Source organism: Citrus clementina, unplaced genomic scaffold (assembly GCF_000493195.1).
Source record: "Citrus clementina cultivar Clemenules unplaced genomic scaffold, Citrus_clementina_v1.0 scaffold_1, whole genome shotgun sequence".
In the NCBI taxonomy this organism is placed as follows: Eukaryota; Viridiplantae; Streptophyta; class Magnoliopsida; order Sapindales; family Rutaceae; genus Citrus; species Citrus x clementina.
In genome coordinates, this window is record NW_006263303.1 from 9,289,313 (window position 1) to 9,314,810 (window position 25,498).

Genomic DNA, 25,498 nt, shown 5'->3' on the forward strand with positions numbered 1-25,498 from the left:
AAAAATAAATAAAAAATCTTATAATGGTTGACAGACACCAACAAGTGGTGAGACGCCCACTGGTAGATTTGGATCTCTAGAGATACCAAATACCAAACTTAAAGCCCCCGTTTCTCTTTGGCTGTTTGACAGCAACTGATTCAGTGCCCCTAGTTTTGCTTAAACTGATCATTTCCAATGCTCATAAACATTAAAATAATAAACAATCAAAGTTTCCCTATAATAAAATAAAGCCAATTTGTCATACATAGCATTGACATGATGGGAATTACAAGGGGCTAAGGGGAACTTTTCCTTAGAAAAATAAAAGAAGAACCATCCTTGCTTTACGAAGTGAACATGATTGACTAATTGATCAGAGAAAATCACATGGCCGGTCATGAATTGAACTTGGACCTGCACTCTTCAAGGCATCCCAAGAATTTTCCTTGCAATGATGTTAGAACTTAGAATTAACCTTTAACTACCACCACCGCATTAATAACAAAATGGTCAAAAAGGCAAAAAAAAAGTAAGAATGTGAGCACGGTCTGTAAAGCTATAAATACCCTCTTTGTTACCCATCTTTATGATCAGATAGAAACATAACAAAAGATGGAGATCCCTATTCCTGTGATAGATTTTAATGAACTTGAAGGGGAGAATAGGAAGAAAACAATGGCCCTTCTGCATCAAGCTTGTGAGAAATGGGGCTTCTTTCAGGTTAGACTTAGAGGATGATGGTGTTATCTTTATTTCAATTGAAATATCTGTGATTGCCACTTCATTGTAACTAATATAAATGCACTTTAAGCACTACAGGTTGATAACCATGGGATAGACAAAAAGTTGATGGAGAAGGTGAAGCAACTGGTGAACTCACACTATGAAGAATATTTGAAGGGAGGTTTCTATGATTCAGAGTTGGTTAAAAGCCTGGAAAAGGAAAACAAGAACAACATAAGAGATGTAGACTGGGAAAGCACCTTTTTCATATGGCATCGCCCATCCTCAAACATCAATGAAATTAGGAATCTGTCAGAGGATTTCCGGTGAGTCATTCTGATGCTCAATTACCAATGATTCTCTAACATAACTCTTCAAAATAATATGATTGTGCATACTGAGCTATATCTGATGCATAATGCAGCAACACAATGGAGGACTACATAGCTCAACTAATAAAGCTAGCAGAGAAGCTTTCTGAGCTCATGTGTGAGAATCTTGGTTTAGAGAAGAGTTACATAAAGAATGCATTCTCAGGGGAAAAGGGTCCTTCTGTGGGGACAAAAGTAGCAAAATACCCTCAATGTCCTTATCCGGAACTCGTCAGAGGACTTCGAGAACACACTGACGCGGGTGGAATCATCCTCTTGCTCCAAGATGACCAAGTTCCAGGTCTTGAATTTTTCAAAGATGGAGAGTGGGTAAAGATCCCTCCATCCAGAAACAACACCATATTTGTTAACACAGGTGACCAAGTGGAAGTTTTGAGTAATGGGAGGTATCAAAGTGCTTTGCACCGCGTCATGCCTGAAAAGAATGGAAGCAGACTCTCCATTGCAACCTTCTATAATCCTGCTAACGATGCTATTATTTCTCCAGCTATCAAACTCTTATACCCCAGTTACTACAGTTTTCAAGACTACCTGAAGCTTTACGGCACCACCAAGTTCTCAGACAAGGTCCCTAGACTTGAATCCATGAAGGAGATTGCCAATGGACACCAGATCCTCCTTTCATAAAATTATCAACTACTTAAACGATTGCTATGTAAGGGATCATCAGTTTGATGCTGTTATGTTTTCTGCATAGAATATGTTCTTTAAATTCTTAACTAGCATAAAGAGTTATGTTGTTAAATTCTAAAGGAGATGAAAATGACACTTTCTATTTCCTATGTTTATCATTCATCTATACTGATGAATATACTAATAAGGTTATAAAAATCAACCAGTTTACTTACTTCAATATGAAATCCAGTTACCAAAGAGACAACTAATTAAAGGCATAACCAAGATATTCATCAAGAAGTTGACCAAAGTATGTAAAATATTATCAAGCATTCTTACGTCACCAAAGCAAAAAAAAGAGGCCAAATAGATATTGTGAGCTGTTTCTGGTGATGTGAGAGATGAGATAAGACTAGATATTGTGAGCTGAGAAAAGGTGAGTTGGTTAAATTGGAGCCTAGGGAAGTTCAAATTGTACACAAGCACCTGTTAGGGACTCATATTTGTCCCTGTGTGGTCATGGGGTTGTGTAAAATTCAAATCATTAGTTAAAAACAGACTTATTTCTTTTTAAGTTAATTTTAAATAAAAAAAAAAGAGGGAATAGAATTGGTAATCCAAAACCACAGAGTCTCCCTGTGCAATACACTTTCTCATTTGATTGTTTAAGTCATACAAGTTGAGATATGGAAAACTACAGAAATGAAATTGGAATAAGATTTCCCAAACTGAATCATTTATGACATACTTATGTCTTCAGAATGTGTCTAGAACCAAAATAAAGAAAAGATTTCCAGTATATCATTAATAACGGGCAGGCCATGCTATCCGTAAAGTACAGTTACCTATGGCGAATTATGGGACATTTTGGGGGTATTTGACCTGGGAAAATTTTCAGTTTGCAACAGATTTAGAAATAACCCCCATCAGATTCTTAGATTTTTGGAGGTAGCATTTATTATCATTAGCATCTAGGAGGGCCAAGAACACATATATTGCAAGACATGCCCATAATAACAGCATGATTAACTCTCTGAATATTGTGAGAATAGTTATCAATCTAAACATATGAAAACCAATATAACTAGTAGTACTTTAGAGAAATGATCAAGAGTTTCAGCATAACTACAGTTTGCTTCCAGAATAGAACACGCACAGCAACACCCAAGAAATGATCTAAAGTATTGATCAATATCAATTTTCCAAGTGAAAGCTAACAAGTTGAGCAAATTTGAGTTTTCCCAAAGACTAAATCCTCACATGGCAAGCAAAAATAAAATAAAATAAATTGAATAATGGCTAAAAGTTAGCCAATTTTGATAATATGGATTTGGTGACAATAGTATTTGTGTGCTGAACAGCTTCAACCAGTAGAACCTTATGTGAAATTAACAAGGGAGCACATTTGTTGACTAAACATAACAAAAAGTTTCCAAATTTTAAAGATTTTGAAAACCTTTCAGTCAATTCCCGGACTCGGTAAACAATGTGATCAACAGAATCCTGGGTTAAATGAACATTATGATTCAATATGTTTTGGAACAGCGTAAATAACGATTCTGTCCATACCAGTTCATTGGAGATAAGACTTTGGTGGCATGGAAGACAGATGCATTTCCTTTCAGCTTCTGCTCCAGAAAGAACCTTCTGGCAGAAGGCTGAAACATGACCTGGGTGCAAGCATTCCCTCACAATCCTTGTTATCATTTCGCATACAGCATTGTTGATACCCCCTTTCCGCAGAAACAATGGAAACAACAGTGCATGCACAGCCGCCCTCTGATGGATTTTGCAGTACTCTATCATTGCACTCATAAGCACACGAGAAGCCAGTTCCTCAAGGACCAATAACTTTGGAAGGACAACCGAACAGAGGACCTGACTTGGCCAAGAAAGTTCCTCATCACTTCCATTTGATAAATGTGAAATCAAAACTGAAGCCATCTCATCATCTGCTTTCCAAGGTTCAATCACACCCAAAACAGCAAAAGAATCAACTCCTTTATCTAAACAAAGTCGACGCATTTCATTAGCTAAGCCTACAGTTTTAGAACTAGATTCAAAATTCACAATCCGCTCTCTCAAATCCCTGGCAAGTTCTTCAATCTCACTCGATAGAGTCACATTTACAGGACAATCAATCTCAATTTCACTCACTTCATGTTCAACATTCTCTCCAAGATCACTTGACAAATCCTGATCACTGTTATTTTCACAAGAACTGAAAAGCTTTCTTGAATTGAGCTCGTTGGGCAATATAGGAAGCCAAGGAAGAAGCAAATCGTCATCATTTGTCACGAAGTCCTGAATCCACCCAGGCAGAGACTCAAACTCTTCAACAACTTTTTGTTCCTCAGAATCCAAGCTCAAACCAGAAATCCGCTCATTATTTGACTCAGACAGTACATCGAGCAGATTGCGGGCAGCTCTCTTGGCCCAGAAATCGCTCCCCACATCACCACCACCACCACCCAAAACATCCCTGGCCAGCCTACATAAATCATGCCCACTAAATAACTTATTCTCAAGAGCAAGAAACGATAAGATCCTCGACTGAACAAAACAAGGTAGAGTCTGTATAAACATAACCCTGTTATAAATGTAAATCCAAAACAACCCATCAGTCACTCAAAAATTTGCCTCCCTAGCCCTAATCCTAACCAATTTAAGCAAGTTCTGTTTTCTGCTTACGTTTTAGTGGTCGGTGAAGAATATGAATCGTCAACAGTGACATTGCAGGGTTTCGTGAGCATGGCAATGAGTGAGCCTGCAGTGATCGGGCTTGAGGTTGACGATGATGACGTGGCAGTGGCACCGAAAGATTGTTGCAGCCACAGAGACGCTTTCGTTTCTGGTGTTCGGTCGTTCAGAAAAATGTCCATGAGTGGGACCCACGACTCCATTGTTTTGGTTCTCTTTCTCAGGTGTGAGCTGTGACTGAGACTTCTCTGCAAGTGTTTATTTCTTTTAGTACGAAAAGACGCGGGAAAAAATTATTTGTTTACGTTGGAGGTTGAGTTAAATAAAACTTGTTGCCAAACGGCCCCGGAACATTGGCGTCTGGCGAGCATATTCATGCCACGCGGAAACTTCTATCTCTTGCACCAAACGGACGCGTTTAGGAAATAAACCGCCTTTTGAGAGACGTGTTTCTACGATCGGCTACGGATCACGTGGCACCGCCACAGGCGATGCCGCGGGCTTTCTAGCTTGTACGTGCACACCATCGTATGGCTTTGTGTGTATTATTGTTTTGCCTGATTGCTTATTTTATTTTGATATTTTTAAGTAGTTTTTTTTTTTTAACATTAGTGTTACAATTAAACAACTATTAATATACGTCTACTCTACTCATATTTTATAAAAGTAAAAATTGGTTCCACACAATTATTTCATAATTGAGAAAGAAATTAATGTCACTAACCATTCGATCAAAAGTCGAGTCACTAAGTAATTATTCATTAAAAAAAATAATATTATTATTTTACAAGTTAATTAACGGAAGGATGAAAAAATAGCAAATTGTTATGTTATAAGGGTTAATTTAGTGATTTGTTACACTTCAATAATTCTTTTAATAATTTATTATTTTGATATAACTAGAGTATAATAATCCTTTATTTATTTATTTATCTTTTCATAAGAAGTCTCACTTATACGTCCGTGAAAGAGATTTTTGTGTAAAATCATAAGAATGAATATAACAATCAATATTCTGTTGGCACAATTGTTGTTCCCTTAGGAAAAAAAAATAGCGACATCACATAATTGTTGTTTGCTGACAATTAGTATGTTATTTTATAATCCTTTTTTTTTTAATCTTGAAAAAGATATGAAGATCGCATATAAATCAAATTTGTTATTTTCACATTTAAAGCTTGAGAAAGAAAATTGAAGGAACGCGACTCAAGATGCACTTAATTAATTATATGATAGCAGCTCTTTGGCCCTAATTTTATCCATGTGTATATATATATGTATGTACGATTTTTTATCACTTTAAATGAATATGTTAAATTTAAAAATAAAATAAAAATAATCGACAACCATAAAAAAATTTTGCATGTAAATTAAAAAGTTGTGCTACACATCTCAAATTATTTATTTCAAAAAATAATTTTAAATGATGTGACATTTATGAATTAGTTAGTAAGGACAATACAACTAATTCACTTGAATTTTGTAAAAAATTACCAACTAATTAATGAATGACATACTAGTTGGGATAGAATTTGAGAAAAAAAATTTAAATGTCTATCATTACTCATAAATTAAATTTGCTTAACTAATTTTAAATCCTAACTGTACTATTGTATGAGACATTCTTTTGTAGTTTGTCGGCATTAATATACCAATAAATAAACATGTTAAGAGATTGTTGTGTGACTTGTGTCATATATTCTCGATGATATTTTTTTAGAGTAATAATATAGTCACAAACTTTTGTACAAACAGATGTGGCATAATAAAATTAATTGAATTAAATATCTCTTACCCCACATAATTTATTTTTATTATTTTATACTTTCATTCAACCGATGAATTAATATCAACTCATTTTGTATAAAATAAATTTATACAAGCATTTGGGACTGTATTACCACTCTTTTTTTATAATGATAAACCTTTTAGTAATGTCCAATTTGTAAAGTTGGAATATAAATTTGTACTTCAGATTGATATATTATTTAAATTTTAATATGGTATGTGTTAATTTTTAATTTTTTATATTAATGAAAAATAACAAACTTGAATTTTACCTAATAGATGTTAAATTGAAAACTTAAAAGCAACAACAGCCGGTCAACGTCCGTCAGCAGTCAGCACTAGCAGTTATTGTAACTTTGTAAGGTGGTAGCTTGTGACGGCGAAGAATTGGTTGTTGGTGCTTTTGGAATTTTAAAATTTAAATATCAATTTAAATAATATTAAGTACAAAAATAAAATAAAAATAATTTTCTATTGTTAAAATAATACCAAAATATAGACTAAACATGACCTATTTTGGGGGCTAACATAATAAAAATCAAATTTAATCCAGTTTTTTTCTGTCCAAACTAGACCCATTGGAGATGGAGGTGCAGGTCAAACACATCACAAAAATAATTTTGTCAAAATACATCATTTTTTTAAAAACAAGAGTTTGTATGAGTAACAACATTTCTTATAAGTTACAACACACTAAAAAAGTCAATAAAAGCACTTCTTTAACCTTCAAAGTGTCTTTTACTCTATTAGTTGAGTCCATTTCTCAAAATCAATTGTCTACAAAAGATAACCACATCGATGATGAAAATAATGTAATAAAATTTTTTTAAGTAATATTTTATATAGGAATAATTTTTATGCTGTTATTAAAATTTTGATCTTAATTTGGACCAGTTATTAATGAGAATTAATTCCACATGATAATAAATTATAATTTTTTTTAGATCTTGACTTAAAGAAAATTGCCGTCACATTGTAATGATTATTTATATATTACAAAATATATAAGTTTTCTTACATTAAATGTTTATAACAGAGAAATTATTTCTGTAAAATTGTTTGGGATAATAATTTATTCTTAAAAATTATTACTAAATTATTGTATAATATTTATAGAATTTACATTGAGAAAAAAAAACATAGAAAAAAATGTAAACATTTAAGTTTTTAAGATAACTTATATATCTTGATTCTTACCACTTCATAAATATATATACTAATTTTTTATGACTATATCTATCTCTTTTATTAATATTTATACTTTGGATTTGAAAAATTAACTATTAATATAGTGCATACTTGACTTGACTTGACTTTTACTTGTACTAAAAATAATTGAGTCAAAATAGTAATTTTGTTACCGTAATATAAAATTAGTTGATCTCAAATTATGATTATAAAGAAATTTTGCTGTAATAAATTAACACTGATTTATGTTATTTTATATTTAAAATTTGGTCTAATAATTTAAATTTTCTTTTAACATTTTATAACACGCGTACTTAAAATCATATATAATTTTATATTTTTTTCTTATCCAATAACACTACCAATTACACCATTATCAAAAGTAAATCAACCCATTATTAAATTTCATATCCCTTAAAAAATTTCATATCCCTTAAAAGTCTCTTATCGTATGATAACCTCATTGATGGCCTTGTACTAAATTCTTCTCCCTACCGTGAACGCTCGTTATCCAGCTACAACACCCATTTACCCAAACGAGGACTGCTCAAATCTACTTTGTCAATATATTCGTTCACAAGCTTCTTTCTAAAACCAACCAAGACTCCGTTTTCCACTTTTTAACACTACTTTTAGAAAAGCATGGGAGTATCCAACAACATAACAGCAGTCCTAAACTTCATAGCCCTACTATGCTCAATTCCCATAATAGCCTCCGGAATCTGGCTTGCATCCAAGCCGGACAACGAGTGCATCCATCTCTTCCGGTGGCCGGTGGTCCTCCTCGGGGTCCTTGTCCTCTTGGTCTCCCTCTGCGGCTTCATCGGGGCTTACTGGTACAAGGAGACTCTCTTGGCCTTCTACCTCTGCGTTATGGCCATTCTGATAGTGCTCCTTCTCGTCGTCCTCGTCTTTGCCTTTGTCGTAACCAGGCCGGACGGCAGCTACTATGTCCCCGGAAGAGCGTACAAGGAGTACAGGCTTGACAAGTTTTCCAGTTGGCTTAGAGACCACGTGGTGGATTCCAAGAATTGGAACAAGATTAGGGCTTGTCTTGCTGATACCGATACTTGTTCTAAGCTTTCCCAGCAATATGTCACCGCTGATCAATTCTTTTCTGCTCACATCTCTCCACTTCAGGCGAGTGATTAAATCTTGAATTTTTTTTTTTATTCTTTTACAATTTAGCCCAATTCTTTTCCGTAGTGTAAATAACAAGTTAATCCTGGGGAAATAGTGGCACATTTTCACTGGTTGTTGTGTAAAGAGTTTCAGGGATATGATTGATATGCTCTGTTTGTGATTTGATAGATACAGATCAGACCATCATCATCTATTGATCTTTGGAACTCACTGGAGCAACTAGGTTTATGTTCCAGTGAGTTCCAAATTTTGGACCCACTCCTTCCTTAAAATAATTTCCAGGGCCCACCATTAAACGGGTGCTTTTTATTTTTTTATTTTTTCCCAAATTTGAGGTCAATAAACCTCACATGCGGTATGCCTGTATGGCTGTATCTGTATGTGCCCCTTTTCTTGGATCAATATTTTGGGTTGTGACTATAGTATATTGGGTGTCGTACTAGAATATAAAAATACCGTCCATTCTTAGATTTAATTAATTTGTGTTAACTTTATAATTTTGACAATGTTCAGACTGTAGTGCACGATATATTTAAAGTTAGGCCCCAGTATTTGGGCTACACTAAATTAATTGATTTGCTACACTGCTTTTGGCTTAAACAAGCATGACTTCATCGACATGAGCCATCCTTTGTTGTGGGGTATATGCAATTATCTAAGAAGATGAAAATTTTTGTAACCATTATGAACCCCAGGAAAGTTTGTGCCAACAATAGGGTAATAATAAGTAATAACCAACACAACCACCTCCATTATTATGAAAGGCTAATGAATTTTGGCCCCAGATAAAGGTAATCAATCAAGCCCACAACAGCTAGCTTTGTCTTCATTGCAAAAGATAGAAAAAGGGCACGTTATGTTATTGTTGCCAGCCTTGACTTGTATGTAAAGACATGGTTAGCAGTTTGGTGGTGGGTTGCTTGCTTTTATTAAGGTTTTGATTCTTCTTTTTTTTTTCTCCCCCCCTTTGTATTTTTCACAGTCAGGATGCTGTAAGCCGCCAACAATTTGTGGGTTTAGTTATGTGAACCCAACGCTGTGGCTAAACCCTGTGAACCCAACAGGGGACCCGGACTGCTTCTTGTGGAGCAACGACCAGAGTCAACTCTGCTACAATTGCAGCTCTTGCAAAGCTGGTCTGTTGGGAAACCTGAGAAACGAATGGAGAAAAGCCAACATAATTCTGATTGTTGCAGTTGTGATTCTGATTTGGGTCTATCTCATTGCCTGCAGTGCCTTCAAAAATGCCCAGACTGAAGATCTTTTCCGCAGATACAAGCGTGGTTGGACTTAAACTCTAACCACTTGTCCAAACGCATCCCACACGCTTCACAGTTTCATAATTTTCATTATTATTCTCTGAAGAAAATGTCGGCATCTGTACATATATTCTCTTCTTCTGCTTTTATCCAGAATGTATGGTACTTGTTTTACTATCTGTTTTAATGAGAACAGAATCTTATCTGTCTATCCACCTATCTATCAGCTTTTTGCAACTTGAGATCAGATTCTTCTCTATTTCAGCGGTCATTGGAGCTTCTGGGACTCTTAAGAATATTTTTACCAACTTTACAATTTGTACCTGCGTGTGCAACTGTGCACGCACTCACATAGAGACACTGAGAGTTTCTCAAAAAGCTCCTAAAAGTGTGTTAAAAATGAAAAAGACACCGACATCGCCGACTGAGTAAAGAAACAAGTGCTTTTGGAACTTGGATGTTTCAATTCTCCCATTATGATTCAAGAGATCAAATGTTCGTTAGCTGTGTGTGTGTGGGGGGGGGGGGGGGGGGGGGGTTTTAAATTAATAATTTTTTATTATAGTATGTACCAACTTCGGGGATTCTCACAATGATGTTTATTAAAAACGAAAAACCTATTTCCGACAACAGAAAACTTGTGGCGGCTGGCTCTGTAGTTGGACCCGATTATAAAATAAATGAATAAAGACAAACGTTGCAGGGTTCGTTTTTGGTGGGAACAAGCTATTTTGGTCGCTTCAAGAAAATAATTATTTAATTAATATGTCATCCAAAAGAACACAAGGTGAGTTTGTTGTGTTGTCCATTAAAATGTTTTGAAGTAAGCCTAAGCATGAGCAGGTGGTGTTCGTGCCGTGTCGAATTTAAACTAATTCAAATATAACTCATTTAATAATTGTGTCAAAAAATTAAAACTCTAATCCAACAAAGAAAATAAATTACTTAATAACTTACTTAATATATATATAGAGAGAGAGAGAGAGAGAGAGACACACACACACACCCCAAAATATTATTCATTTACACTATTAAAATTCTAATTGTATACATGTCTACCAATATTTTACATATTTACATTATTGAAGTTCTAAATCTATATAGAATTTATAAATAAAATATCATGTATATATTCATCCTTAAAAAAAAAAAGAGAATCATGTCTAACATTTAAGTTTTGATGACGATAATCTACAAATTGATTTATAATAAAAAAATATAATCGTGTAATTAATTGGATAAATAGGTCAAAAACTTTAATACTAATCCAACATGGAAAAAAAAATATCGACCCTAATCATGACAAATTTGACGATCTATATTCATTTATTCGTGTTGTGTTTATGTTGAATAATCAGGTCGTGTTAAATGTTGACAACTCTGCTCTCAAGCCCCCTTGTAATTAGTGCTCACATTAATATAGATGAAAAAAATATTATACAAAATCTCTATATCTAAATGTTAATTCTGCTTTTCTCCATTGTTCAATTGTACAGCGTATAATAAGATGAGTTTTGCTAAGGCCTGTATTCAGGTGACGAATGGCATTGTCCGGTACTAACAACATTAAGGCAAGTACTAAACATCAAATGCAAAAAATCTAATGTAATATCACCTTTCTGCTGCTTCTTCCACAAACAATTGGCTTTTGAGTTAGTGACATGAGGACGTAGCCAACCAAGGCAACAAGGATGCCAATCCTCAAACTTGGTGACTTAAGCTGTAGATGCCTTTCTAGAGTAAACAACATACATGGGGTCTGAGCGTCCAGGATTGGGAGATATGTCCACAGCCTGCAGATCCAAATTAGTAGACAAGTCTCTCATTACTGGATGAATGGATTAAGAATGGTTAAACTGATAAAGGATGATAAAGGCGCCTGACAAGATTTTTATTTGTTTTCAAAGATATTGTACTCAAACCACTTTGACCATTCCGACAAAGATCAATCAAGGCTAGATTTAGTGGACAGAGTAAACAGCAAATAATAATCTAAAGGTCTGTGCAGCTGCCAATGCCACCATGAAGGCCTAGATGTTTATGCTTATGAGCAGGGCATGGTCAAGGTGCTATTGTAGAAAATGAAAATAAGCAACAGCTACTTGATTTTACTAAGACAATGAACTTAAGATATCAGTTACCTGAGGAGGTTCATATCCTCCAGCATAATGGAAGTACGCTCCAACTATCATAACATGGTCAGCATCACCCGTTGACGTCCATATAGAGATTGCTTTTGTCCAAAAGCAACGATTGGAGAAGCTGCGATATAAACACATTCCACAGAGAAAAAATGTTGAATCTAGAAATGGAATATTCTCTCTTAAAAAAAAAAAAAAGAGACAAAGATTGAGATGAAGTAATTTCAGAGAAATTTTAAATCAAGAAAATTATTATTTTCATACTGATAATCAGGGCAATACATGTTTGAGGTTGTAAAATTACTTGGAAATATTGATGAAAATTCTTTGCAAAATGAACTTAATGAAAATAGTTAACTTTCTTCAATCAATAAAATTGCTTGGCTAAAAGTCAAGTCAAGTTAAGAAAAGACTCTGGAAAATCACTCTGGAAAATCACTATGACCAAGGATATGAAAGACAAATCCTTGAAGTCCTTAGGAACATTAAAGGATAACTTGAAGAAATAATTGCACATAATCAAAGATTGTAGTTAAGCTTGAAGTAAATCTTATCATATAGAGTGGACAAAAAGATCACCTTACTATTGCCAATCCACCTGGCTTAAGAACCTGGCACATCTCCTTGAAAACTTCAATAGGCTTTGTCAGATAATCAACACTTACCTGTGAGTTTTGCACTGTAGATAAATGAGTAATTTCAAGAGATTTATTTGGTGACAAGTACAGTACTTATGTGTACTTTGAAAAAGGTATTGACTGTATTGCCATTAAATATTTGACAAAGTCAATCTTAGTAGTGTAGTTGTGGCCATGCTTTCCACCACAGAGTTCAATGAGACAAAAGGAAAAGAACATCTCTGAATCTATTAAAATGCCAGAAGGCAATCTACTTCTGATCACACATGCAATATCTATTTCAAAATTTTTCACTTCTAAATTAGAAAAAGCAGTGCTTCAGATGCTTCACCATAGAAGAGATGCAACCACTTCCCATTCTTTTCCGGTACACTCTGTGATTTGAGAAAGAAACTCAAGACATTCAGTTTAGTGAGTAGAAGAAGAAAGGGTGGTCGTAGGTAAGCTGGTCTTTGCAATCATGAGTGAGTTATACATTGGCATTCCCTATGGAAATTGCTACAAAGGCACGATTCATAACATCATCCTTGATCTTCATTTAAGCATGTTTAAGCAAGTCTAAGATCTTTAACAGATCTGACAGGCACACAATTATAGTGGTCACTTTCAATACTTTCAAGCCTCAAATTGAGAAATATTCAGCAGTAATCTACTGCCTATACACATGAGGTGATGTTCTTTTCTTGAGAAGGAACCCATCAAAGGACTGTGTACTCTACTTTTTCAGTTAAGCACAAAAAAGTGGGAAAAATATATAAATTACAGATTCATTTTCTAATATTTCAGTAACAAATTTTCAAATGATATTCTGAAATCATGCGCATACTCAAAAGATTCACATGACAATGAATTATTGAAGAGATGGAAAAAGTTCGCATACCACGTTAGTAATGACGTCAAAAGAATTATCTTCAAATGGAAGTTTAGGATTTAAATTCAGGTCTTGCACAACGTACTCTGTCAGAACCTGTAATGATGATATTCTTATTATTATGAATCTCTTTTACCTCCTCGATATAAAAATAACACATACTTTTGCACTTTGCAGAGACAAAAATTGCAGAGAGTAAAGAATAGAAAACCTCACAAGAAGTTATAGGAAAATCTTACGGGATTGCATTTGAGTTCCTCTTCATTCATGCCCATTCCAACTATTCGATCTTGCTTGTATCCTGGTGGAAAATGGCTCACCTAAATGTTAAGTCATGAACAATATTAAGAGTATGTAAGTTGCATCACAGAAAGTCACTGAGGTTCAAATCAAGAATGCCTTACCCAACTGCTACACAAATCAAGTATGCTTACTCCTGGAGTGTTGCTAGGAGGGAAAACCTCTGAATAATACTTGGTGAGTGCAGCAATGGCTGGATCATCAATATGTGTCACAAAGCGAGGAGTTTCATAAAACAACGAATCTGGACTCCTGAGAATTTCAATTGTTCCGTCTTAGATATGAGAAACACAAACATGTATACAGGCTTTGAATAAAAGGTAAATTTGTAATAGTTGAAGTGCTAGTATTCACTGCAAGAATTTCAGTTAAATTAATGGAGCCTACTCAAATAAAATCCTTTTCCAGAATAAAGCCTGAACTCAAGAAATTGTTCCTAATACATGAGAAACTGGAAGTATAGAGCCTTTACTCGTCAAATCTCTGAAAATATTCCTCCTTGAAGGGGAATTGCTCCGGCCACTGCACATCCTTCAACACCTGCGAGATCGAAGTGAAGGAAACAATTAAAATAACGAGAGCCACATTCATCAATCCCACAATATCCCAAGAATCTTTAATAAGTAACTAAAAGAAACACGTCTAACACTAGAAAAATAACTGAGACCATCAAACCCAATCAAGCAAAATTGGTCACTAATTAAAAAAGGAGAAAGATGAATGAAATAAATATCAGATAAAGAATCAGAATCCTCGTCCGCAATCTTGTTTGTCCCATTTGTTCAGAAATAATTCGTTTCTAAAGCTTTTAAGAGGGAAAAACAGTGAATTAAATATGCAGATAAAGAATTTGAAGTGCAATTTCAGAATCCAAATACATCAAAGCAAGATCTCATACTTCATAAAGGCAGGCAGCTAAAAAGTGAAAAGCGAACCTGTTCAACAGCACCCCTTTGCCTTGCAGAGGCAATCAAAGAATTGGCGCCAAGGGTACCAGCCATCGTCATAAACTGAGAACAAAATGCAGCTCCTAGACCCACCACCAGACGGCGAGATGCTTTAAATCTTCTACAGTCGGACTTTTTAGACACACCAGAAACACAAGATAAACAAGTAGAATAACCAGAACTGACACCAGTTGAAACTGGAGGAAGCCTGTGTCGTTGTTGCAGTGTTAGCCGGTAAAGATTAGCCATCCTTTTATTCAAGCCAGTTTCGTAGATAATAATATTATACAAATTCGTGCGTGTAGATATATGTGGCATGTAATCCACGTGGGTTGCTAGCTACCGTACGATATGATTTGATGGACGAGAATTGCCGTAGCTTAATTTTGTCGATATTTTTTTTTGGGTTATTTTTTACCAGTCCCCATATGTTTCAATAAAATTTGGCGCATACCCTAATGTTTCAACAACTATCACCACACACCCTAATCAACAAATTCCGCAGATAACTTTGACAGAACAAGGGTAAAAAGGAAAATGATGGTTTGCTCCCGTGATCCCCAACTGAAACTCGAAGTCCACATCAAAATTTCAATTTTATAACTAAATGCTATCGTTTTATGCTCATCCAAATCAAAATCCACACAAGTACACTCACCTCACCAATCTACCAAAACTCATATTCCACACCTCACCAAATTTGTTTCAGTTTCAGTTTCAGTTTCAGTTTCATCCACCATCACCATCGTCAGTTCGTGACCGCCGAGCACCTTATCAAGAGATTCCATCTAGTGAATCTAGTCTGAGGTGGAAGTCGTATTAATCCGCAGGATCTCTAAAGATGAGTACGCCCAGATCTGATTAACTTGCAGGTATTCGAGAACAAGCCCCTCTAGAGATGAATGTGCAGCTGACTCAATCACTGTGGATTTTGCGGCATCAATCCTAGTTGCCTTTCTTCGGCCGTATTCTAAGAATAAATCCCATTCTTGCTAAGAGCGGTAATTCCTTTAGGCCACTCACTGGAACCCCATGCCACAAAGCACCACCGCACCGCTGGCCGCTCGTACAACAACCACAACACAAAGCCGATCGATTGGTTTGGGTATAATTTTACTTGGTCAATATTGAAATTGGAATTGATGGAAAAATATAAATTAATTTTAAAATTGATTAGATGATTTGCTAGTTTTTTTGGCATTTTAGCATGATGAATAAAATGATTTGGTGAATTCGATTAGCTATTTTGTTCGGAAAATTGGATGGCTAGTTTGGTGCATAAGGCTTGGAAGATAAAGATTGGTTTGCTATTTCATTTGCATTTATGCTTGTTTAAAACGGCGAGGCTTGGATTTTAAGAACAACGCGGTGGGCTTTGTGGGGTTGACTACAAATGAGTAAGGATTTTTTTTTTTTTTGAAAATTATTGAAATAACTGAAAATTCCATCCCCTTCAAGTGCTGCACAGTTCTTTGAGGAAGTGCAATAATTGCAACAGACACTTGCCCAAATCCAATCAAATAATCCAACGAAATTTTCCTTTCACTTGCTTCAAGTAAAGAAGAAAAATTTGTAGCGGACACATACTTCTCAGCCACACCTTCATATTTCAGTAATAGCATTGGAAATAAGGGTAAACAAGTCTTTTACTCAAATAACTGACAATTCCGTCAAAGTTAACCGCAAAATTCACTAATTAGGGTGTGCGGTGATAATTGTTGAAACATTAGGGTTGGGGCCAAAGTTTGTTGAAACATATGGGGGTAGGCGAAAAATAACCCTTTTTTTTTAATGGATTAGACTATTTTTTGGTTTTTGATGGTGTGTATATGGGGTTCGCAATTTAACGGTTTAAGGTGGGCCCACCGTGAGCTTGGGTTGGGCTTTTATTTATTTTTTAAAAGTTTTTTAAAATTATTGTAAACTTAAAATGAATTAATAATAATTAAGTTATTATAATTAATAATGAATTAAAAAAATAAATATTTTAAAAATAAAATAATAAAGAAAGAAAATGAAAAAATAAAAGTTTAGAGATTAATACTTAAAAGAGAGTTTAATATTATAATTTTAAGTATATTGATTTATTATTGACATATAAATTAGAAATTCAAGTTTTCTTTTTTATTTTTTCCATTATTTTTCAATTTTGAATTTATTATTCTAATCTAGAAATTTTTTTTTTTTTTAAAATAGAGGGCTTGAGCTTAGTTCAAGCTTTTTTTTCTAACCCCTTGTCCAGACCCTTATGCGGGAGGCCCGGGCCAAAGCCCGTAGGAATGGACAAGGCCGACCCGAGCTTGAGCCGGCCCAAACTTTTTTGCCATCCCTGTGTGTGTATTATGTATGTCAGTGGCACTGGGAGTGAAGCACAAATAGTTTACGTGGCCAATTGCATTTTTCAATAAGGGTGAGCAAACCTATTCTAAATTAATAGATCAATTTGATCCAATCCAATCCAATCTTTATTTTGATGGATTGAGTGGATTATTATGAGTTAATTGGGTCAATTATTGTAGATTAATTGGGTCAATTTTACAATTAATAATTAGGTTAGATTAGGTTAAATATGATGAACCGTATAATCCAACCTAGGCCATGCAAATAATAATAATAACAATAATAATGATATGTTTATTCTCAATTGTAAAATCCTAAAAATCTAAACAACTAACCTAATTTTTAACTCTTTTTATTTTAATAGAAGAAACCATTTCATTCTCGCATATGCTCTCTATACTCTAATTTTAAAGTTAAAATACTATCTCATATAAGTAAATTTATTATCTTGTAAGTTTAATTTCAAAAGTCAATTGGTTTTAATTTCTCATTATCTTTTAGTAAACACTTAACAATATATAATTGTATATCACTTTTATTTTGTTACCAAACATGATACTAGCTAATTATCTAAAATGTCTGAATTTGAAATTTGAAAAAGAGATGTGGGATAGAAGCACATTGTTGAAATTTTCTTAATTTTAAAATAGTTGATTTTTTAGTTTTCTTTATCGGGCACTAAACAATGAATAAAATTTTCATGTTATAATAAATTTATATTATATTTTAATAAGTTTCATTTCTAAATTTATATTTTTTTTTAATTTTAATTTTGATTTGACTTTCAATCCGATCAAAACAATTCAATTCAATATTGGATTGAATTAAATATATTTGTTTAATTGGGTGAGTTGATTTAATCTCAACCCTACCACAAGTGGGTTGGATTTGCACAAACCTATCTAATCCAACCCATACTCACCCCTACATCTCGGAGAAGACAATTGGATAGGGCTTCATTTCAGATCAATTTCGCAACCAATCAATGGTGAAGCCCAAACCTGCATCCATAAGGCAGCCAAATTCAACCAAAATTTTTTTTATGTTGGCCCAACATGGCTCTCTGGCTTATTCAGCGTTTATCCACTGCATTTGATGTTTTTATTTTTAAATTTGTTTATTCATAAAAATTCTTTAATATCTCTCAAAGATCTGTATTTTTAATTTTTTCTGTTTTTCTTTGGGAAATAATTTTTTTTTAAAAGAAAACTTAATCATACGCGTCACCTTTGAATGGCATACTAAAATTTTATAGATTGTTTAGACCTTCTACATTCAAGTATTTAACTGAAAATGATATTCGCCAACCATTTAGAGGATTTGCTTAAGTCTCATATAGTTAATATCTCTAATATTCCCATCAAGGATTATATACTTAAATCAAGATCAACTCTCAATTGATATGATAATATCTCTAACACTTTCTTTCAAGACTTATATCTCACTTTGTTCAAAACGGGTCACTTAAGTATTATATAATTAATAATCTAATATCTCTGTCAATGATTGTATACTTAAATCAGGATCAACACTCAACTAATATGGAAATATTCATAACACGTTCTATCAAGGCCTGTTAAAAAAAAAAAAAAACGACTTATATCCCACTAGTATGTGAGTTTGACCATGATATCATATAAGTTTAAGCGAACTTAAGCGTTAAGGATTTGCTCAACCATTATATACTTAAACCAAAATCAATTATTAGCCAATGTGATATAATATTCCTAACCAACCCTGCGTTAACACCAACCAAGCCAATTTTTTTCATTTTTTTCTCGCGACTAAGTGAGATTCATGTGAGGGTAGAGGTGTATTGCTCATAAAATTATCGTGCACAAAAATTGAGCTCGGCTTCTAACTGATCTCTTCTCTCGTGTTAGTTCAATACTGCGTCTCAAAGTAGTATTTAATTTGTGCATGCATGTTCACCTCTAGTCTCTAGCTAGGTATCCCTTTGTTTGGTCATGTGATGTGAGTGAGTAAACTCAAAATCTACCAATAATACCAACGTACGCATGCAGCCAATTGATCCCGATCGATATTCAATAGCAGTAGGACTTGTGATTAGTAACTTTGAAAAACAACGAAAGAAAACAAACTTTGTCAGCCTGGATTGGTTGGTACGAAGGTGAACGAGCAAGTTCCAAATTTAGTGATGGAGAAGCAGCTAGCTAGCATCAACGCATGACCAGAGAATACTATAAATTAATGCTTGCAAGCTTGCAGCCACTTTAATAAAAATTGGAAGCAGGTGGTGTGAATCCAATGTCAGCACAAGTTGGCAAAAAAGCATATTGGTATTTTTATGTTTCGGTAGAGCTGCTGCTGATGCGTCTCATGTGAACTTTTGACGATGATGATGAAAGTTTTCGTCATTTCCTTTTTCATCAAGAATTTATCTTAATAAACAACTAGTGCAAACCCACATCAGAAAAAGGTTTCTTTATCCCTTTCAAGAGTATTATCATCTATTCTAGTTCGGTAAAGTGCAAGGTGGATTGGCAATTTGAAACAAAGGATTAGTGCTTTTTGGATAATACAACTTTAGTTGGCACGTATTTGTTTGTCGTCAAAAGCTCAATAATTGCGTACAAGTTTTCATTTCTCAATCCCAATTCAAGCTTTTAAGTAACATTTGCATCAACGGTGCTTCGTTGCCTGAAAATTGTTGCTCGATTTGATGACCGAATAGACAAAATCTGAATGACTTTTTCTTATTTGTATTAGATAGCATGCTCCATTGGTAAAAATTTATTCGTGTTCTAAAAAATCTGGATTTCAAACACCACTTACATATGTGATATGTTTCTAGTTTTTAATTGGAATCTCTTTAATATTATTTTATTTGTGATTGACAATATCTTAGGGTAATTATCCATTTAGAGTGTGTTTGGTGCACCACATTGTATTGAACTACTAAACTTGTAATAATTTGTATTGTATTGAAATGAATTAAATTAATACAGTAACCCACATTTGGTGAAAGGATTGTATTGTGTATTTTAATATTTTATATTATTATATTATATTAAAATTTAAATTTAATAATAGAAAACTAATTAACCACTAGCAGCAACCGACCATCATCGAAAATTTTTAAACATTGTTCTTTTGAGTCATATTTCGTATCATTAAAATACTCTTATCAAGCTCTACATAACGGTACTAATATCATTGGAAATGAAACTCATGTTTGTTGTAGATCCACATTTAAATTTTTAAAATCTAACACTTTGAGTGTTTATTTATGACAAATGGAAGCTTCATTGCCACAAAAATATTGATACGATGGTGTAGAGCTCATGACAAGGATTCTATTGATACTGATAATAATGTTAAAAGTTATCGAAAAATAACAATAGCCAATGGCTAGTGTTGGTTTGCGATGGTCTAATCACCAACTATAATTTAAATATTTATATTTAATAAAAAAATTAAAATAAATTAAAGAACTAAAATTAAAAATTAGGAAAACAAATAAATGTGGCAAGACTAACACAAACTCAAGGGAAGAGGAGTGCAAGTTCTTATAAGCCACCTAAAATTGGTTAATTTGTACATAGCCTTATCTTAAAAGCAATGCTAGGCGTTTCAACATATAAATCCCAATTTGAGTCCAAACTAGTGTGACATTTATTTATTGGATAGTAATTAAGTAATTTTACAAGGTATAAAATCTATTATCTATTATATAAGTGACACATGGGATTCAGGCTCAAATATTAGGATCCATGCCATTATTGTCATCAAATTATCTGCACCAAAATTGGTTTTGAAAAATTTATACAATCCTGGTTATAGGTATCATTTAATTATAACACTTACATTAAAACTCGATCTCAATGGTAGCTCTGGCTCTGGAAGCCAAGCCCTTTAAATGCTTGACTTTGACTCTTTGACTCTTTATAAAAACTGAACTCTTATTTGTATTGTGGTGCTTTGGAAACTTTTATAGCTTGATGGCTTGATGGTCTCATAGTTTTGTGTTGTACTCTTTATCGAATAGAAATTTCTTTTGACCTGAACTCTATTGAGTTTTTAAAAAATTTTACCATATGTCTTTTAGTAGTGGTATATGAGTAAGATTTAATTTAATTTACTTTACTTTAATTTTTTTATTTATTAACTACCAATCAACACTTGAGTTATTTGTTTAATACATAATTAAATCATAAGAGAATCATGATTCACTAATTATAGGTCACAAATTTGAGGTTTGTTGTATGAATGGAATTTATAATTTTTAATGTTATCACTCTAATGAAGTGTTTGATGTGTGCTAATACGTGTTTAAAGATGGGTGTTGAATTTGAAACTCGAAAAGTTGAAAATAAGCAAATTTGTAGTCTTTGGTTAACTATTACTTTTTGTTGCTTTAGTTTCAATACCATGCAACAATGACAGAAATTAATAGAAAACTAATTTATTCAGAAATAATAAGAATAAAGTCATATTCAGTATTAGGATATTATATCTTAAAAGTTATTGCTGATATGATAAAAATTATAGTAATGAAATAAGGGAAATTTGTAACCTACCCCCAAATAAATTGATATTTTGCACCTCGTACCCAATAAAATTGACTTGTTGCACCGCGCCCCCAATTTCGTTATGTATTCAGTTAAGTTTAACGGTACAGGGTTAAAATCGGAAGTTAAAGCCTTAAATCAATTTTAATAGAAACTCTTTTTATTTTTTGCTTCTCTTTATTTCGTCCTTTCCTTTTTCTTTTTATTTCTTCTCCGTCTTCTCCATTTCTTCTTCTTCTTCTTCTTTGTTTCTTCTCCTTCTTCTCCATTTCTTTTTCGTCATCTTCTTCTCTGTTTCTTCTCATTTTTCTTTTCCATTACTTATCTTCTTCTTCTTCTCCATTTCTTTTTCTTCATCTTCTTCACTGTTTCTTCTCCTTTTTCTTCTCCATTACTTCTCTTCTTCTTCTTCTCCATTTTCTTTTCTTCTTTTGCTCTATTATAAAACATCAACCACCGCGATTGCCACCGCGCCAGTCTGGAGCGTCAGCTGCTTCCTTTGGCCGCCACCGCTTAGTTCCTTTAAGGCTTAGTATTATGGATTTTGGGGTTTCATTAGTTATTATTTGGGTTGTTTTGAATTATGATTTAGGGGCTTGTATTTTGAAACCCTAAATCAAGTAATCAAAATCAAATGCGTCAATTAATGATTCATGGGTAATTTTTCTGATTGGGTTGAAGAATATGGTGGCGGATAAGGAATCAGTGGTGATGAAAATGGTTGTGGAAGGGACTGAATTTAATTGTAATCGTTGAATGTGTTGTGGTCTTTTTAATTTGTTTATTTTTTATTAATTATTCTTTATCTTCAGATTTCTTTGTATTTGTTTGTTAAATTTTTTTTGGCAGCTGTGTATTTTATATAACCTGATAAGATTTTTTTGGAGAAAAATAAAATGGTGACAATGTACATATAAGCTCGTTAGAAATGGAGAAGAAGAAGGGGTGTTTTTGTGTAATCAAACTTAAAGGGGCATTTTTGTCATTAGATAAAAAATCAAACGGAGCTGTTTAAAATAACTTAAAAACTAACGGAATTGGGGACACGGTGCAACATGTCAATTTTAGTGGGTGCAGAGTGCAAAACGTCAATTTATTTGGGGCTAGGTTACAAATTTCCCATGAAATAAAAGATATTAATATGTTATAAATATGATTTTTGAGTAATAATTTAGATAAAAGTAGTAAAAAATTATAGATTTTTTTATGTACAAGTCTGTGATCAAATTAACTTAACTTTCAAAAACTATAGTAGCAAGTATCTACCAAATACCCTAACTACACTACCAAACAATACCTAAATTATTAATTTTGCCTTTCATGTAAAGACTTCTAGTCACATATTATGAAATAATTGAGGAAGAACTACAAATTACTCTTATAATGTTTTTATGGAAAGTCGAACTCTTTCTCTTACACATTGTAAGTGCAAGAGCTTTTCCACTAGGACCCATTGGTAGTTAAGTGATGAATTTTGATACTTTTATAAGTTATGTTTATACCCCCCTAAAAAAAAAGAAAAAGGTTGTTATAGGAATGTGATATTATGAAAACATAAATTAGTTGGGTTGTATCGAATTATTCTCATGCGAATATATATTTTTTCAAAAAAAAAGGTACTCAGAATTTGGCCAAAAGATAAAAAAATGAATTTTAATATTTTATTTCTTTTAGGATATTGGAGTTCATATTTTTTAGTCTTTGAGTGATGTCTGATTTTTAAAATTATGTAAATATTTATACTAAAAACTAAATGGGATCATAACTAATGAGAACCCATTAGACATATAAATACAAATTCTAACTCCAAATTTAAAACATGTTACAAAAAACCTTGAAACATCTCACTCAACAATTGAAACATGCTAAGTCTATTATTTATAAAGTTGGCATCTTATGACAAGTCTAATTAAATTGAAATTTTATTTATTGCATATCTTGTCATAGGAATTAATTTATTGATTCCTAATTTAGTGATATTTCAATTTATTATGAATATTTGTTTCCTAATTTAATTAGATGTCTAATTTAGCAAGTCAATTAATGATGAAATTTTATAATTAGCGCATGAGATCCATTTAGAGTAAGAAGTCGGTTCAAACGGGAAGTTTATTAAATACTCTAGATTTTTTTGGGAGACAAGTAAGGTAAGAAGATCAGATTTGTTCACATTTAGATTCATATTTATAAGAGGAAAGAAACTCTTATTTGAAAACAACCTAAGTCTTTTAAGACTTGCAATTTTTGTGAAATGTTAGTGCCTATATAAAGAGAGCTATTTCATAATTGAAGGTGTGCAACACACAACATAAAGCAGAGAAGCAAAATTCAACCTCCTCCCTAGAGAACCCGAATTTGGCACATAATGCTGTGTTGATTTGTTTTATTATCTTCTTTTCATCTTTGTGGAAAGTTTATGTGGATTTTGGATCACTAGACATTAAAGAATTGAAAAATAGTTATTGATCACTTTATGAAGTGCCTTGAGATTGATCATTTTGCGAAGTGCCTTGAGAATCGTGGATTCAGATTCAATCTAAGGTTGAGTAAACTATATGGTGATAAACTGTAAGTGAGAGTGTTAAGTTTGGTAAATCTATAGGTTGTAACATCTCAATTTAGTGAATTATTTTTCATTTGGGCGTGCCCTCGTAGATGTGTGATTGATTAATTTGAACCATGTAAAATTCTCCCCGTCATTTAATTTCTGTAATTTTTTATGTTTTTTGAAAAATTAACATTTTTTATGCGGATAAACAGTATATGTGAACAATAATTGTGAACAGTAACCATGAACAGTAACGGTAAACAATATTTTTGAAAAATTAATTAAGTTGTTAATTTTTGGGTTTTAATTGCCTATATTTATTTGTAATAGATCTAAATTCCTTTCAAAACATATGATAAACATTACACCAAAGTTAAAAACCAAGACTTAATTAAACATTTAACACAAAACTTTGAAACATTATTTGTATAGTAGTTATTCCATCTCTTGCTGGATGACGGTATAAATTTTGTTTGTTGTGTGGGCTACTTCAAATATTATTTGAAGTGTTTTTCAAAGTGACTATTTCTTTCTAAAGTACTCAAATAATTAATATATATATGTTCTACATTCACTAGTACAAGGAAGTCATTTGGACTTAAATAGAGTAGGTCTCTATTCAATAAACTAGTCTTTTATGTTGGATAACTTGACATCTTAGGTCCAACCCCCGAATCACTGGTATTAAAGTTAGACTCTACTAGTTGAAACATGGTAGTGAAACAACTTAGGTTTGTCTTCTCTTCTCAATAGCTACTGGTTTCGTTTAAGAGAAAAAATTATTGAATTACTATATTGATTAATAAAGGAGAGTTTCTTAAGCTTATAAATACGACATGTCTCTTTTACTTACTGGACTAGTCTTTAGTTAGTAATAGTTCAAATCTCAAAACATTCTAGATCCAACCCCCAACACTATTTTCTCTTTAGCATAAAATTCTTTTTTCTTTTCCAAAAAATAAAACAACATAAATTAACTATCTCTTAAAGGGTAAAAATTTGGCCAATTTGTGGTTTGTTGCTCTCACAATTATGAGAGCAACAGTTCAAATCTTATGTGAGGATCCATATATATCCTGTTTCAATAATTAATTAAATGGAGGTAGATATCTTCTCACTCATGTGAATAGAACAGTCATCCCTCAATTATTAAATGGAGATAAACATCTCCCTCATTCATGTGGGGTAAAAAAGACAACCTTTGATTATTAATAAGGATATAGATATCTCACTCACTCATGAACAAACATCTCTCAAACATAAACATAAATAAAAATAGAAATATATGATGTGCTTTATAAATTTGATTTAGCAATAAGTGCTAGTAGATGTCTGGTTATAAATAAAATTAATTAGTGTTTAAAAAGTAAAAAGGTGCAAAAAGTTCCGAT

At 33.0% G+C, this 25,498-nt stretch overlaps 4 protein-coding genes across 6 annotated transcripts; 2 read left to right on the top strand and 2 right to left on the bottom strand.

Moving 5' to 3' along the window:
* The first annotated feature begins 239 nt into the window (after positions 1-239).
* Positions 240-1,944, top strand: LOC18055533 (1-aminocyclopropane-1-carboxylate oxidase 1). Its single transcript, XM_006451377.2, has 3 exons — positions 240-702; positions 802-1,031; positions 1,130-1,944. Exons 1-3 carry the CDS (start codon positions 595-597, stop codon positions 1,722-1,724), a joined length of 933 nt encoding a protein of 310 aa, XP_006451440.1. The 5' UTR covers positions 240-594; the 3' UTR covers positions 1,725-1,944.
* Positions 1,945-3,011: 1,067 nt separating this feature from the next.
* On the bottom strand, positions 3,012-4,685 carry LOC18055534. The gene is made up of 2 exons (XM_024177723.1): positions 4,404-4,685; positions 3,012-4,203 (listed from the first exon to the last, which is right to left on the bottom strand). Exons 1-2 carry the CDS (start codon positions 4,613-4,615, stop codon positions 3,012-3,014), a joined length of 1,404 nt encoding a protein of 467 aa, XP_024033491.1. The 5' UTR covers positions 4,616-4,685.
* Positions 4,686-7,793: 3,108 nt separating this feature from the next.
* LOC18055535 (tetraspanin-2) lies at positions 7,794-10,037 on the top strand. The gene is made up of 2 exons (XM_006451379.2): positions 7,794-8,528; positions 9,514-10,037. Exons 1-2 carry the CDS (start codon positions 8,031-8,033, stop codon positions 9,823-9,825), a joined length of 810 nt encoding a protein of 269 aa, XP_006451442.1. The 5' UTR covers positions 7,794-8,030; the 3' UTR covers positions 9,826-10,037.
* A 1,109-nt stretch (positions 10,038-11,146) lies between these two features.
* LOC18055536 lies at positions 11,147-14,944 on the bottom strand. Of its 3 annotated transcripts, none has more exons than XM_024192296.1 (9): positions 14,676-14,944; positions 14,213-14,280; positions 13,875-13,992; positions 13,680-13,760; positions 13,450-13,536; positions 12,901-12,943; positions 12,511-12,610; positions 11,932-12,052; positions 11,147-11,583 (listed from the first exon to the last, which is right to left on the bottom strand). In XM_024192296.1, exons 1-9 carry the CDS (start codon positions 14,934-14,936, stop codon positions 11,506-11,508), a joined length of 957 nt encoding a protein of 318 aa, XP_024048064.1. In that variant the 5' UTR covers positions 14,937-14,944; the 3' UTR covers positions 11,147-11,505. The 3 variants fall into 3 exon arrangements, with proteins under 3 accessions (XP_024048064.1, XP_024048063.1, XP_006451443.1); XM_024192295.1 differs by having other exon boundaries at positions 11,148-11,583; positions 13,845-13,992; XM_006451380.2 differs by lacking the exon at positions 12,901-12,943 and having other exon boundaries at positions 11,151-11,583; positions 12,511-12,596; positions 13,845-13,992.
* Positions 14,945-25,498: the final 10,554 nt, after the last annotated feature.